General features: G+C 39.9%; 1 protein-coding gene across 1 annotated transcript in view; it reads left to right on the top strand.

Moving 5' to 3' along the window:
* The window catches only part of TMC2 (transmembrane channel like 2), a 96794-nt gene that overhangs the window by 38507 nt on the left and 42500 nt on the right, over window positions 1–15787 (top strand). The window contains exons 5-7 of the mRNA XM_055543305.1: window positions 636–726; window positions 7360–7441; window positions 7785–7891. Of these exons, the coding sequence (XP_055399280.1) occupies window positions 636–726; window positions 7360–7441; window positions 7785–7891 (280 nt within the window). The remainder of the gene's footprint in view (window positions 1–635; window positions 727–7359; window positions 7442–7784; window positions 7892–15787) is intronic.

The following is a 15787-nucleotide window of genomic DNA, read 5'->3' as shown; positions in this document are numbered from 1 at the left end:
GTCACAAGTTCAGCATAGTGTGGCTGGATTCTTTGCTCAGGGTCTCACCAGGCTAAAATCAAGGTATCAGCAGGCCTGTGGTTCCCTCCCACCTGGGACTCGAGGTCCTCTTCCAGGTTCACTGACTTTTGATAGAAATTCATTTTCTTCTCTTGCTCTCCAATGTGGCATCCTCCAGAAGGGCCCCAGCAACAGAGGATAGAGGATTCTCCTTATTCTAATTTCTCTGATTTCCTTTTTTGCCACATCTCTCTCTGACTCTTCTGCCTTCCTTTTCTTTTTCTAAGGGCTCATGTGATGTATGGGCCCTTCCAGATATCCAGTGTAGTCTCGCTAGGTTAAAGTCAGTAATCTTAATTACATCTGCAAAATTCCTTTTGCTATTCACAAGGGGGTGACGGTCATGGAAGCCGAAATTCTGCCTACAGGTGCCAGCTGTGTACCAATCACTGTCCTTGGCATTTGGGAAACTTCAGTGGACAAAACAGACAAAATGTCCTGCCTTCGTGGAACTTGCATTCTAAACTAGGGGTATAAAACACTCAAGGCCCTCAGCCATATATATGCCTTCATAGTTCAGATTTCTTTTGCTTGGGTGTTAATTAAATTTCTGCCTTATTCCCTCCTCTAACCAGGGAGGCCCAAGAATTTGTGGAGAAGTATGAAGGAGCCTTGGGAAAGGGCAAAGGCAAGCGACTCTACGCCTATAGGATGCTGATGGCTAAGGTGTGTGGTTCGGAGGCTGCAAACCTATGGGAGGACTGGCTCAGTTCCTGACCATCGCAGGCACCTGCCCGGCTTCACAGCTTGTGTCCACCTCCCCCAGAATCCTGACTCTGAGGTCCAGTCAGTCATTCTAATTTATCCAGGAATGAAACCAACTGTCCATTTCTCTCTGATAAACTGTGAGGGCTTCAATATACTGGAGACTTGTTTCCTTCCAGTGAAGAACTAAACTCACAGAATTAATGGTGTTGAATCTACTGGGATATTATTTTCCAAGCCCTCAAATCAAGACTTTGGTTTGGTGGAGACCCAGAAGGGCCATGGTTTAATCAGAGTCATACAGAAGACAAACAGTGATGTCAACAGGGCGTCAAGGACAGCTCTGGTGTGTTATGTCATAACCTGGGCTTCTGATTCAAGCTAAAGTAATGACCTCTAATTGGATATTTAACTATGAAACTATGGAAGTATCTTTCCTTTACCTACTGATCTGAAAAACTATCATTTTCATTCACTTAATTCTTGTATAGGGCCTTTTTTGGAACTTTTATTTGAATTCATCATTTCAACTATTGATTCAGTCTAATGGCTCATAAGGCTTCCTCTTTTTACCTTTCTTTCTCAAAAATGTCTTGGCCAGTCTTTCCTATGTTTCCATTTGCATTTTGTTATGTTTTATTAGCATTATTTTTTTTCCATATGCAATTTTAAAATCACTTTGCCAATTTCCAGTATAGTCCATTGAGATTTTGATTGGAAATTGTTTTTTAAATGTATTCAATTTTATTCTCCTTAAACCACAAAATAGAGTGGAAATTTTTTAAATCTTTGATTTAATTTGGGAAAACTTATCTGTAGAATATCCAGTCTTCACATCTAAGAATATCATAATTTCTCAAGCTTTCATTTTATATCCTTCAGCAAAGTTTGTCATTTTCTTCATATAGATCTTTTCTATGTTATATGTTATTTCTACAAAATTTACATTTTGGTTGATTTTGTGAATGAGATCATTTTTCCTTTTATTTAATAACTAGATATTGCTGGTATGCAGGAAAACTGTGTATTTGAATATTCATTTTTAATCTGCTTCCTCTATTGTACTTCCTTATTAGTTTTAATCATTTTCATCTAACTGTGTATGTAAAGATATTTTTCTTGAGTTCTAAGTCATTCCTGTCCTGAACTGCAGATTAGCAATACTAGAACAGTTTCAGTTGATAATGGTGATCGTAAGTCTCTTTGCTTTTCCATTACTTTAATGAAAATGACTCCAATGTTTCACATTAGATTAATGAGAGTTGTTACCTTGACAACTTTGAAATAGATTTTCTTTCTCACAATAAGAAATTATCCTTTTATTTCTAGTTTAATAAGACTTCCATTTTATTGGAATTTCCAAATAGATGTTCAATTCAGTTTAGTTCAGTTGCTCAGTTGTGTCCAGCTCTTTGAGACCCCATGGACTGCAAAACGCCAGGCTTCCCTGTCCATCACTAACTCCCGGAGCTTGCTCAAACTCATGTCCATTGAGTCAGCGATGCCATCCAACCATCTCATTCTCTGTCATCCCGTTCTCCTCCTGCCTTCAATCTTTTCCAGCATCAGGGTCTTTCCTAGTGTCAGTTCTTTGCATCAGGTGGCCAGAGTATTGGAGCTTCAGCTTCAGCAACAGTCCTTCCAATGAATATTTAGGACTGATTTCCTTTAGGACTCACTGGTTTGATTTCCTTGCAGTCCAAGGGACTCTCAAGAGTCTTCTCAAACACCACAGTTCAAAAGCATCAATTCTCCCACACTCAGCTTTCTTTATGGTCTAACTCTTACATCCATCCATACATCCATATAAAACCATAGCTATGGTTTTTCCAGTATAGTCAAAACCATAGCTTTGACTAGACATACCTCCTTTGTCAGCAAAGTAATGTCTCTGCTTTTTAATATGCTGTCTGGGTTTGTCATGGCTTTTCTTCCAAGGAGCAGACATCTTTTAATTTCATGGCTGCTGTCACCATCTGCAGTGATTTTGGATCCCAAGAAAATAAAGTCTGTCACTGTTTCCACTGTTTCCCCATCTATTTGCCATGAAGTGATGGTCTTAGTTTTTTGAACGTTGAGTTTTAAACTAGCTTTTTCACTCTACTCTTTCACTTTCATCAAGAGGCTCTTTAGTGTTTCTTCACTTTCTGCCATAAGGGTGGTGTCATCTGCATATCTGAGGTTATTGATATTTCTCCTGGTAATCTTGATTCCAGCTTGTGCTTCTTCCAGCCCAGCGTTTCTCATGATGTACTCTGCATATAAGTTAAATAAGCAGGGTGACAATATAACAGCCTTGATGTATTCCTTTCCCAATGTGGAACCAGTCCATTGTTCCATATCTGGTTCTAACTGTTGCTTCTTGACCTGCATATAGATTTCTCAAGAGGCTGGTCAGGTCGTCTGGTATTCCCATCTCTTGAAGAATGTTCCACAGTTCGTTGTGATCCACACAGTCAAAGGCTTTGGCCTAGTCAATAAAGCAGTAGATGTTTTCCTGGAACTCTCTTGCTTTTTCAATGATCCAACAAATGTTGGCAATTTGACCTCTGGTTCCTCTGCCTTTTCTAAATCCAGCTTGAACATCTGGAAGTTCTCGGTTCACATACTATTGAAACCTGGCTTGGAGAATTTTGAGCATCGCTTTGCTAGTGTTTGAGATGAGTGCAATTGTGCAGTAGTTTGAACATTCTTCAGCATTGCCTTTCTTTGGTATTGGAATGAAAACTGACCTTTTCCAGTCCTGTGGCCACTGCTGAGTTTTGCAAATTTGCTGGCATATTGAATGAGGCACTTTAATAGCATCATCTTTTAGGATTTGAAATAGCTCAGCTGGAATTCCAACACCTCCACTAGCTTTGTTCATAGTGATACTTCCTAAGATAAATAGATGTTAGATTTTGTTAAATACCTTTCCCATATGTTCATAAACTTAGTTTTATCAGGCACATCTGATTTTCAAGTATTTTATTTATAATTTTTACATAAAATTTTGCAAGATTGATTGAATTTATGTGTGCACACACACACATGCATGCTGTCTTGGCATATTTTAATATTAGGGTTGTACTTGCTTTGTAACATTAAACAAATAGCATTACCTCCCTTTTATGCTGTAAATCAGCTTGAAGAGCATGATTTTTTTTTTTTTTTTTGAAAATTGAAAGATGACATCCTCAAAACTATACAGGTCAGGAAGCATTTTATAGAATACCTTGATAATTTTTTAATGTTTTTCCAATTGGGATAGTCAAGGTTTAACTTCTTCTTAGGGTCATTTTGATATTTTTTTATCTTCCCAGACTTGATCCTTTCATTAAGAGTTTCATATGTATTAACAGAAAATTGCATATAGATAGTCTCATAATTTTTGTAACTACATTTTATATATGTTGAGTTTAAATCTTTTTTATCCCTAATATTATTTTTTCTTCCTTTTTCATTATAGTTGCCTGACAACTATCTATGGGTCACATTAATTTTTATCTAAAAACCATTTATCGCTTAACTGCACACTCAGAATTTTCTTCTCAACTGAGGAACCTGTTCTTCAAATATGTCTGATAAATGATCTAATTTGTTTCTGTTCAAACAGTTCCAGCTTCTGCACTAGGAGAAGGATGGCTGCCAATTCCTCACTCTTTGTATTTACTTTCCCTCATGATTTTTAATTCTTTGCTTATTCTCTCTTTGCATCTCAGAAATTTCTCAGGTTTATTTTCAATACCATTGAATCAATTTTCTTTTGTCTCAGTTAAAGTATAATGTTTATTTTCATTCTATTACTGAACTTTTAGCAATCTTGTAATCAATTCTTCCATACTTCACCTGTATTCTTTTATTTTCCAGCCAAAAGGCTTGTGGGATCTTAGTTCCCTGGACCAAGGATTGAACCCATTCCCTCAGCAGTGAAAATGCAGAGTCCTAAACCACTGGGCTGCCAGGGAATTCTGCCCCCCACACACGCACCCCATATTCTTTTTTAAAACTCTAATTGCCATCCTGTGCTTTAGAAGCCATGTTTTTTGTATCCTGCTAATATTGATGGCGTAGAAAATGGTAGCCCACTCTAGTATTCTCACCTGGGAAATCTCATGGACAGAGGAGCCTGGAGGGCTACAGTCTATGGGGTCACAAAGAGTTGGACATGACTGAGTGACTAAGAACATATGCAAGCAAGAATATTGAACCGTCTCTCAAAATTTAATTATGTATCCTAGAGGAAATACTTTCTAAAAAATCTCAAAGAAAGGGATCTCTTTTTCCTTGTTTTGCACACTATTTCTCAGGCTTCACTGGTTGTTTTTGGTTATTCAGATTCAGATATCATCCGCAGGCAGGATGTGTCTGTGTCTCGTTTGACTGCTGTTTGAAATCTTTTCTCCTATACACAGCTGAAGAGCAAGATGACACACACAGCCAGGAACCCCGTCCGAGGGGGCAGCTACCATGTCACACAGTTCTGGGGGAGTTGAGGTCTTCTCCCACCCACACCCAGGCTCAGTTTTCTGATGCTCTAAATCAATGAAGGATAAGAGTTTCAATGCTGAGCTTCTCCCAGGCCTCTCTCTGCCTATGCCCCCCACCTCCAGGCATCACTTTTAGGCTGAGATGCCCTCAGCCTTGAGGGGCTGCAAGTGGTTGCCAAGTGACCAGACTGGCAGGCTGTGTCTCCAAGGGCCTCACTTGGCAACATTCATTATTCCATTGGTCCTCAGCCTCACAAAGCTATATTTTATACTGATTTTATCAGCACCCTGACAGAGGATCTGTCTCTCAGGGAAGGACTTACATTAACAAAGCTTATGAGACAAATATATAAAATCAGATACCAGATTACTAATTTACAAGGAGGAATAACCAATGCAAGAACTGAAAAATTTGAAGTCCATAACAATATCTTTTATTTTTGATAGTACAGTTATGTGCTATGCTTAGTCGCTCAGTTGTGTCTGACTCTGCGACCCCATGGACTGTAGCCTGCCAGGCTCCTCTGTCCATGAGATTCTCCAGGCAAGAATACTGGAGTGGGTTACCATGCCCTCCTCCAGGATTTTCCCAACCCAGGTCTCCCACACTGCAGGCAAATTCTTTACCATCTGAGCCACCAGGGAATCCCAATACAGTTTTATGGAAAGCTAAACAATAATCCCAGGCTTCCCAAGTGGCTCGGTGGTAAAGAATCCACTGGAGGAGATGCAGGTTCAATCCCTGGGTCAGGAAGATCCCCTGAAGTAGGAAATGGCAACCCACTCCAGTATTCTTGCCTGGGAAATTCCATGGACAGAGCCTGGTGGGCTACTGTCCATGGGGTTGTCAGACATGACTTAACATGTACACATGAATTATTATTCCAATTCCAATCTACTAATTTGCAGTGAAAAAAATTACTGCCATAGAAATCAAAATATTCACAGCCCAGGTGATGGGCAAATGCTTTCCTTACAGACAGACCTACATAAGAAGCCAAATAAACCAAAGATGGTTTTCAAGCACAGAATCAGAACTAGGAAAGGTAGAAGCAATGGGATTGGGGTAGCCAGTGTCCCCACATCCCTGCTCATCTTAGGAAGATCTTTGCCATTATTATGAACCTGTCCTTTGCTAATGGGTCCCTCTTCTCCTTGGCATCTGTGACCATCTCCCTTCTGACAGGTGGTTTCCTTCCTTATACAGTAATTATCCAATAACTATATAGTCAAAGCCTTTACATCTGGAAGTCCATCTGGTTCCTTCAGATAAATTTTCCCTTTTATGCTTTAGTGAATTTACAAATGAAAATCTCATTTCCTTCATGAACAAGTTCTTTTGAGACCTTTGTAACAATAGAAACTGATCTTAGAATTTTCTCTTTACTTTATCTTTGCCTGCTATTTTCTATAAGTTTTTTTTAAAAATTCCAAATGGATTTATTTTCAGGGGGTAGGACTGTTGAAGAACATCCCCTGAAAGAGTTGACAGATTTTCATGCAGCCAGCAATCAGCTGCTCAGGTTTCTGACTGGTAAAAAGTGAGTGTTGGAGCTGGAGTAGACCCTGGAAAGGGGCATAATGCCTTCCTAACTAATGTTAGCGGGTTAAAAAAAAACACAGGCTGCCGTTTCACTGGAAGAATGGGAAACCTGGGGCTGAGATCTCTTTTAGCACTGCCTTCAGTCTTATAGTTTAGCAACAGTTCCTATGAGATTAAGGCACTCGACTGTCTGCCAATTGTAGGTGTGAGATTTTTTTTTCCCTTGAATTTTTGGTTTTAGATGAAGGAAGTTACATAAGAGTTTGCTAAACCAATTTGATTCCCCAAATCAGAAATTATACATAGACTTTCTAAGTTCATATGTAAACTGTCCAAACCTGAAATTTTATCAGCATTATAGAAAATTGCAAGATATTGTGTTGCCCTGGCTTCTCTCTCATTCACACCTAACTTTGAAAGTGATGATGTGAGCCTCCACCTCAGACAGCCTGGTCTCAACAGCTCCAGCATGACAACCTCACTTACCTGTTGACCTCGTGTTGACATGTCAACATCCGCATGCACCTCCAAGCCCCAAAGCAGCATGTTAATGAACTGAGGGTGTTGTCTGTTTAATTTCAGAAATGGGTCAAATTTAAAAGAGACTTTCATAATTTCAAGACTCAATGTATCCCCTGGGAAATGAAGATCAAGGACATTGAAAGTGAGTATTTTGGTGTCACTGTTTTTAGTTGGTTTGCTAAAGAGTTTTCCAAGGGTTTGGACTGTGTCCTGGACCAACGGGTTAGCTTATCATAGGTTCTGTTGTATTAGAAAAAGGAATGGGCTTTGGACTAGTTAGACCAGAATTTAAATTGTGCTTCTTCACTTTCTGATTGTAGGAACTTAGGCAGATCGGTTAAGCCCTTTTTATTTGAAAAAAAAAAAGAAGAGATACGTGTTCCACAGACTGACATGCAAATTGTACCCATCATCCACATACAGTGCTTGGCAATGTTACCATCCTCCTTCTGCAACACTTACACCCACCGTCGTCTTCTCTTCAGGTCACTTTGGTTCTTCGGTGGCATCATATTTCATCTTCCTCCGATGGATGTATGGAGTTAACCTTGTCCTTTTTGGCTTAATATTTGGTCTAGTCATAATCCCAGAGGTAAGAAAAGAACTGCCTATAACTTTGGATAGTGTTATGAGGCTTATCATGACTTCCATCTTCATTTATATGAAACAAATACTGTTTTACAAAGAATCCATCATTTGTTTTTAATTCAATGCTCACATCAATTGCCCAGAGAACCCAGTATGAAGAATGGAACCAGAATGTTTGCATGTCTGAATGAATATGTGGACCCTACATTTTTCTACCTTTTATTTTACTTTGAGATTAGTCAAGAATTAATACTTCAATGAGGTGTTTTCTTTTACCCTGAAAAAAAAAGAGAGATAGAATGCATTACATTATAATTTATTACCCCAAAGAAACCCTGCATTTGAATAGCACTCCTCACTATTCTCCCAGATACAATCTTATTATGGATGTAGGTAGATCCTTACCTATAAATGAGTAATAGAGAGACAAAAAATGAACAAATGACCTGTGCAAATCTACATGATAAACTTGTGGTGAATGAGATGCCAGGTTTCCAGAGTGCTGTCCTGGGTGCCTTTCCAGGGGTGACTGCGGTCCACTAGCACTCAGCACAGTAATTGCTACAGTCCTGTCTGAGCCCCCTGACACTAGCGCTGGGCACACCGGCGGATCTACCTCTACAGCTTAGAGGGTAATGATATTTATGAATTTAGTAGTTTTTCCTTCCAGATTTATTAATTGGCTCTATGATAGGTTACTGATTCCTACTTTATTACAAATAATTCCATGAGAATATTAGAGTCAATTCTATCTGTAGTCACATCCTTGGGAAACGTTCCTGAATATCTATTTTTCATGAAATTAAAAGACTTCCACAGAATGTGAATTAAATTAGTTAGAAAAGGTTGAGATCTATTATAATAGTATTAATACTTGGTAGCAAAGGAGTGTTATATTACTTACAAAACCATTGAATTCTTTTCTACATTACCTAAGGAGTGCACACCTGAAAATCAAGGATTATGAGTCAGTCCACTTTGTCCTATAGCCTTAAGCCATTGTCACTCTCGCATACAAAGAAAAGGATTTTAACCTTCTGGTAAATGTATGCAGATGTTCTTGAAACAAATCTGGGTCTCTTCAAGTGGAAAATATGGTCAGAAGTTAAGTTTCACTTCTCCTTTCCATAACCTAGGAAGTAAGAGTTTTCTGCAGTAGTCAGTGAGGAATTTTATCTTCGCAGACTCTTTGCTTTTTTCTTGGGAGTTTTTGATTCCAAACGATTTACTTCCATAAGAAGAGAGTACATTTAAATGCTGTAAACCTATGAGACACCCTAGAGTTTTGCTGTACAACGGTCCAAGAAGGCTGTGTGTTACGGAAGTTGAATAATTTTAAAAATACTGAGGATTTTTTCTCCTCAAAGAAACCTTACATCTTGTATAATTTATATAAATTAATATCATTTATAAGTATTTCATATCCAGTGGACGTTTGTTTGAAAAAAATGAAAATTTAGTGATTGGTGCTTTCAGTGAAGAAGGCAAGACCTTAACTGTCCAGGCAAGAGTACCTTGATTTGATTGGCAGGTGTTTAGGAAGCTGTATTGGAATAGGATGGAGGAAAGAAGAGAGAGAGAGAGACAGGGAAAGAATAGAACAGAGAGGACTTGATGATGGGTTGGACAACCACAGTTGAGAATGTGGGGTATCTCAAAATGCCCTCAATTAGGGTAGTGGGTCCGTCTAGTCAAAGCTATGGTTTTTCTAGTAGTCATGTATGGAGGTGAGAGCTGGACTATAAAAAAAGCTGAGCGCTGAAGAATTGATGCTTTTGAACTATGGTGTTGGAGAAGACTCTTGAGAGTCCCTTGCACTGAAAGGAGATCCAACCAGTCCATCCTAAAGGAGATCAGTGTTGGGTGTTCATTGGAAGGTCTGATGTTGAGGCTGAAACTCCAATACTTTGGCCACCTGATGTGAAGAGCTGACTCATTTGAAAAACCCTGATGCTGGGAAAAATTGAGGGCAGGAGGAGAAGGGGATGACAGAGTATGAGATGGTTGGATGGTATCACTGACTCAATGGACATGGGTTTGGGTAGACTTTGGGAGTTGGTGATGGACAGGGAGGCCTGGTGTGCTGTGGTCCATGGGGTCGCAAAGAGTCCAACACGACTCAGCTACTGAACTGAACTGAACTGAATGGTGTTTCTCAAAGAGCAGAAAGTTGCAATTTTTATGAAGTTCAAATTATCACTTGAAAAAATACCTATTTATTTATTTTGACTGTGCTGGGTCTTCGTTGCTACACATGGGCTTTCTCTAGTTGCTGCGAGCCGGGGCGACTCTAGTTGCCGTGCAAGGGCTTCTCATTGTGATGACTTCTATTGTTGCAGGGCTTAGGCTCTAGGCATGCGGGCTTTAGTAGTTGTGGTGCATGGCTCCAGTAGTTGCCGCTTGTGGTCTCCAGAGTACAAGCTCATTAGTTGTGGCACGTGGGCTCAATTGCCACGAAGCATGTAGGATCTTCCAGACAAAGACCAGTGTCCTTGTATTGCAAGGTGAATTCTTAACCACTGAACCACCAGGGAAGCCACAGATTAATTACTTTTTTTTAATGATTCATGCTTTTTGTGTCCAATCTAAGAAGTCTTCATCTATCTTTGGTTGACAGAACCCTAAAATGACCCCCAATAACCCACACTTGTGTAGAATTTCCTTCTCTTGAATGTGGACTGGACCTGTGAATTTGCTGAAATTTTATGGTGATGAAATTTTACTCCTATGTTACATGCTCTTATGGTAGGCAGGTATCTCAGATTGCCCCCAGTGATCCCCCTTTCCTGATATCATGCCTTTGTATAATCCCCTCACTTGAGTAAAGGCTAGACTTTGTGGCTTGCTCTTAACAAATAGAATATAACCAAAATAACAAACTGTCACTTACAGGACTAGCTTATAAAAAACCATGACTTCCATCTGGCGTTCTCTCTTGATTCCCTTCTTGGCTCACATGATATGACGAAGCAATCTGCCAGACTAGAGAAGCCCACCGGCAAGTAACTGATGTGACCTTTGGACAGGAGCCAGCAAGGAACTAAGACCCTCAGTCCAAGGAACTAAATCTTGCCAGTAACTATGTTAGTGAATCTGGAATCAGATCCTCCCCACCAGACCTACAGATGAGACTAAAGGACCCAAATAAACCAAACCCAGGTTCCTGACCTGCAGAAACCAAGAGATAGTTGTATGGTAATTTGATGCACAGCAGCAGACATTGGATCCTGTTCCCCAGGGGATCTTAATGTGTAGCCAGGGTGTACATTGCTGGTGTACATTAATTAATTAGCCTAAATAATTCTTTAAAATACTTTGTAAGTTCTGCTCTAGGATTCACATAGGCAGCACTCAAGGATTATGAGTTAGTCCACTTTGTGCTATATTCTCAAGCCATTGTCACTCTCCAGTACAGAGAAGCCTTGTATTGATACTTCTTCTAAACATAACTATTAAAAATTTCAGATATTTAGAAAGGTATAAAGAATGAGCCCACTCACCTACTAAGTTTAAGAATAAAAAGTTACATGCACACTAAAGTCCTCCATCTGCTTCTCCCCAGTTGTATTCAGTTCAGTTCAGTTCAGTTCAGTCGCTCAGTTGTGTCTGACTCTTTGTGACCCCATGAATTGCAGTATGCCAGGCCTCCCTGTCCATCACCAACTCCTGGAGTTCACTCAAACTCATGTCCATAGAGTCGGTGATGCCATCCAGCCATCTCATCCTCTGTTGTCCCTTTCTCTTCCTGCCCCCAATCCCTCCCAGCATCAGAGTCTTTTCCAATGAGTCAACTTTTCTCATGAGGTGGCTAAAGTACTGGAGTTTCAGCTTTAGCATCATTCCTTCCAAAGAAATCCCAGGGCTTATCTCCTTTAGAATGGACTGGTTGGATCTCCTTGGAGTCCAAGGGACTCTCAAGAGTCTTCTCCAACACCACAGTTCAAAAGCATCAATTCTTCGGCACTCAGCTTTCTTCACAGTCCAACTCTCACATCCATACATGACCACTGGAAAAACCATAGCCTCGACTAGACGGACCTTTGTTGGCAAAGTAATTGTATTACCCACTTAATTCTCACATGTAATCAGTCTCCTGAACTTTCCATTTCAACTTACATTTTAAAATATATTGGCTTAAAGTTAAATAACATGGTTTATTTTTTTTTAATCACTCATGTATCTGAAGTTATATTTCCTTTTGCATGATAGTGTAATTTTTTTCCTCTTTCATTTACATTGAAGTTTTGTCTCTTTTAGTTACTTTATTAAAGAAACAACTGGCTTTGTTGATTCCCTGGCATGTCTTTTTTTTAACTCATGTTGAGGAGGACATAATTTACATATTGTAAACTTCACTCTTTTAAAGTATACAGTTTGATAACTTTTGACAAATATCTAGAGTCAAGTAACTATCACCACAACTTCTATCACCCAGAAAGTTCCCCATTGCCCCCTTTGCAAGAAATCTCTCCTTACCTCCAGCCCTTGACCAGCAGTGATCTGATTTCTGATCCTAAATTTTTGCCTTTTCCAGAATATCATATGAATAGAATCATGCACTCTGTAGCTTTTTGTGCCTGGCCTCTTTCTAAAGCACAGTGTCAATGAGATTCATCCATGTTGTTGTATGTATCAAATAGTCCCTTTATTGCTGAGTAATACCCTGTTGTATGGATGTACCATAGTTTGTTATCTATTCACCAGTCCATGAATATTTGGGTTGTTTCCAGCTGAGGACTATGATGAATAAAGCTACTGTAAACATTCACCTTTCAGGCCTTTGTCTTATGTATCTCTATTTTCTATATCCTTAATTTCTACTCATAAATTAATAGTTTCTTTCCTGCTCATGTCTTTGAGTTTGTATTAGTTATCTATTGATGAGTAAGAAAGGTATCCCAAAATTTTTACTAAAAAAACAAACATTTGTTATTTCACAATTTCTGTGGATTAGGAGGGGCTTATCCAAGGTGTTATGAAAACCAGGTGATATTCTGTTTCTTAAACTAGGTAGTGAATATACACTAGTTAATTTTCTTTTCATTATGATCAGACATATATACATATATATATATATATACTATTTTATATAAAATATATTTCCCAATAAGAATATAAATTTTAAAGCAAGCAAAAAGAAATAGGAGTGAATTACCTAAAAATTATGAACCTATAAATTAAAAAATGTTATATTAGATACTAAACAATAAAGCCTTTGTTAGTAAAGATCAAGCGCAATATGGAATGCCCATCCCAGCACTTTTCAACTTTATTTTCAAATTTCTACCTAATGCAATAAGTAAAGAAAAATAAACTTATACATTTTATGTAAAAAGTACAAAATTCTTTTAATTTGCAGATGATATTATCATATACCCCCAAAGTACCAATGAGTGCATCAAAAGTTTCTTGAATTAATAAAAAAATATATGGAGATGACTAGAATCATTTTTGCTTTTTCATACTGTTCATGGGGTTCTCAAGGCAAGAATACTGAAGTGGCTTGTCATTTCTTTCTCCAGTGGACCACGTCAGAACTCTCCCCCATGACCCGTCCATCTTGAGTAGCCCTACTTGGCATGGCTCATAGTTTAATTGAGTCAGACAAGGCTGTGGTTCATGTGATCAGTTTGGTTAGTTTTCTGTGATTGTGGTTTTCATTCTGTCTGCCCTCTGATGGATAAGGATAAGAGGCTTATGGAAGCTTCCTGATGGGAGAGACTAACTGTGGGGGAAACTGGGTCTTGTTCTGATGGGTGGGGCTATGCTCAGTAAAACTTTAATCCAACTTTTTGTTGATGGGCGGAGCTGTGTTCCCTCCCTGTTGTTTGACCTGAGGCCAAACTATGGTGATGAAGGTAATGAAGGTATGGAGGTAATGAAGATAATGGCGACCTCCTTCAAAAGGTCCTGTGCAGGCACTGCTACACTCAGCGCCCCTGACGCTGTAGCAGGCCACTGCCGACCCACACCTCTGCTGGAAACTCCTGGACACTCACTGGCAAGTCTGGTTCAGTCTCTTGTGCGGTCACTACTCCTTTCTCCTGGGTCCTGGTGCGTACAAGGTTTTGTTTGTGCCCTCCAAGAGTCTGTTTCCCCAGTCTTTTGTATGTTCTGGCACCTCTATGGTGGGGTTAATGGCAACCTCCTCCAAGAGGGCTTATGCCATACCCAGGTCTTCTGTACCCAGAGCCCCTGCCTCTGAGGCAGGCCACTGCTGACCCATACCTCCACAGGAGACACTCAAACACTCAAAGGCAGGTCTGGCTCAGTCTCTATAGGGTCTCCTGGTGTGCACACAGTTTTGTTTGAGCCCTCCGAGCATCTCTGATGGCTATGGGGTTTGATTCTAAATGCGATTTTGCCCCTCCTACCATCTTGCTGGGGCTTCTCCTTTGCCCTTGGATGTGGGGTATTTTTTTTTGGTGGGATCCAACATTGTCCAAGCCAGGCTTCAGCAATATGTGAACCGTGAACTTCCAGATGCTCAAGCTGGTTTTAGAAAAGGCAGAGGAACCAGAGATCAAATTGCTAACATCTTCTAGATCATCAAAAAAGCAAGAGAGTTCCAGAAAAACATCTATTTCTGCTTTATTGACTATGCCAAAGCCTTTGACTGTGTAGATCACAATAAAGTGTAGAAAATTCTGAAAGAGATGGGAATACCAGACCACCTGACCTGCCTCTTGAGAAACCTGTATACAGATAAGGAAGCCACAGTTAGAACTGGACATGGAACAACAGACTGGGTCCAAATAGGAAAAGGAGTACGTCAAGGCTGTATATTGTCATCCTGCTTATTTAACTTCTATGCAGAGTACATCATGAGAAACGCTGGGCTGGAAGAAGCACAAGCTGGAATCAAGATTGCCGGGAGAAATATCAATAACCTCAGATATGAAAATGACACCACCCTTATGGCAAAAAGTGAAGAAGAACTAAAGAGCCTCTTGATGAAAGTGAAAGAGGAGAATGAAAAAGTTGGCTTAAAGCTCAACATTCAGAAAACTAAGATCATGACATCCGGGCCTATCACTTCATGGCAAATAGATAGGGAAACAGTGGAAACAGTGGCTGACTTTATTTTTCTGGGCTCTGAAATCACTGCAGATGGTGATTGCAGCCATGGAATTAAAAGATGCTTGCTCCTTGAAAGGAAAGTTATGACCAAACTAGACAGCATATTAAAAAGCAGAGACATTACTTTGCCAACAAAGGCCCGTCTAGTCAATGCTATGGTTTTTCCAGTAGTCATGTATGGATGTGAGAGTTGGACTATAAAGAAGGCTGAGCACAGAAGAATTGATGCTTTTGAACTGTGGTGTTGGAGAAGACTCTTGAGAGTCCCTTGGACTCCAAGGAGATCCAACCAGTCCATTCTAAAGGAGATCAGTCCTGGGTGTTCATTGGAGGGCCTGATGTTGAAGCTGAAACTCCAATACTTTGGCCACTTGATGTGGAGAGCTGACTCATTTGGAAAGACCTTGATGCTGGGAAAGATTGAGGGCAGGAGGAGAGAGGATAACAGAGGATGAGATGGCTGGATGGCACCACCAACACAATGGACATGGGTTTGGGTGGACTCCAGGAGTTGGTGATGGACAGGGAGGCCTGGTGTACTGCGGTTCATGGGGTCACAAAAAGTCAGACACGACTGAGTGACTGAACTGAACTGAACATTCTCCTGTCAACAGTTATTCAGCAGCAAGTTGTAATTTTGGAGTTCTCTCAGGAGAAGATCTGGACTATAAAGAAGGCTGAGCGCCAAAGAATCAATGCTTTTCAACTGTGGGGTTGGAGAAGATTCTTGAGAGTCCCTTGGACTGCAAGGAGATCAAACCAGGCAATCTCAAAGGAAATCACTCCTGAATATTCATTGTAAGAACTGATGCTGAAGCTG

This window comes from Bubalus kerabau, chromosome 13 (assembly GCF_029407905.1).
Source record: "Bubalus kerabau isolate K-KA32 ecotype Philippines breed swamp buffalo chromosome 13, PCC_UOA_SB_1v2, whole genome shotgun sequence".
NCBI classification, from domain to species: domain Eukaryota; kingdom Metazoa; phylum Chordata; class Mammalia; order Artiodactyla; family Bovidae; genus Bubalus; species Bubalus kerabau.
This window is presented reverse-complemented; position numbering and strand designations above follow the sequence as displayed.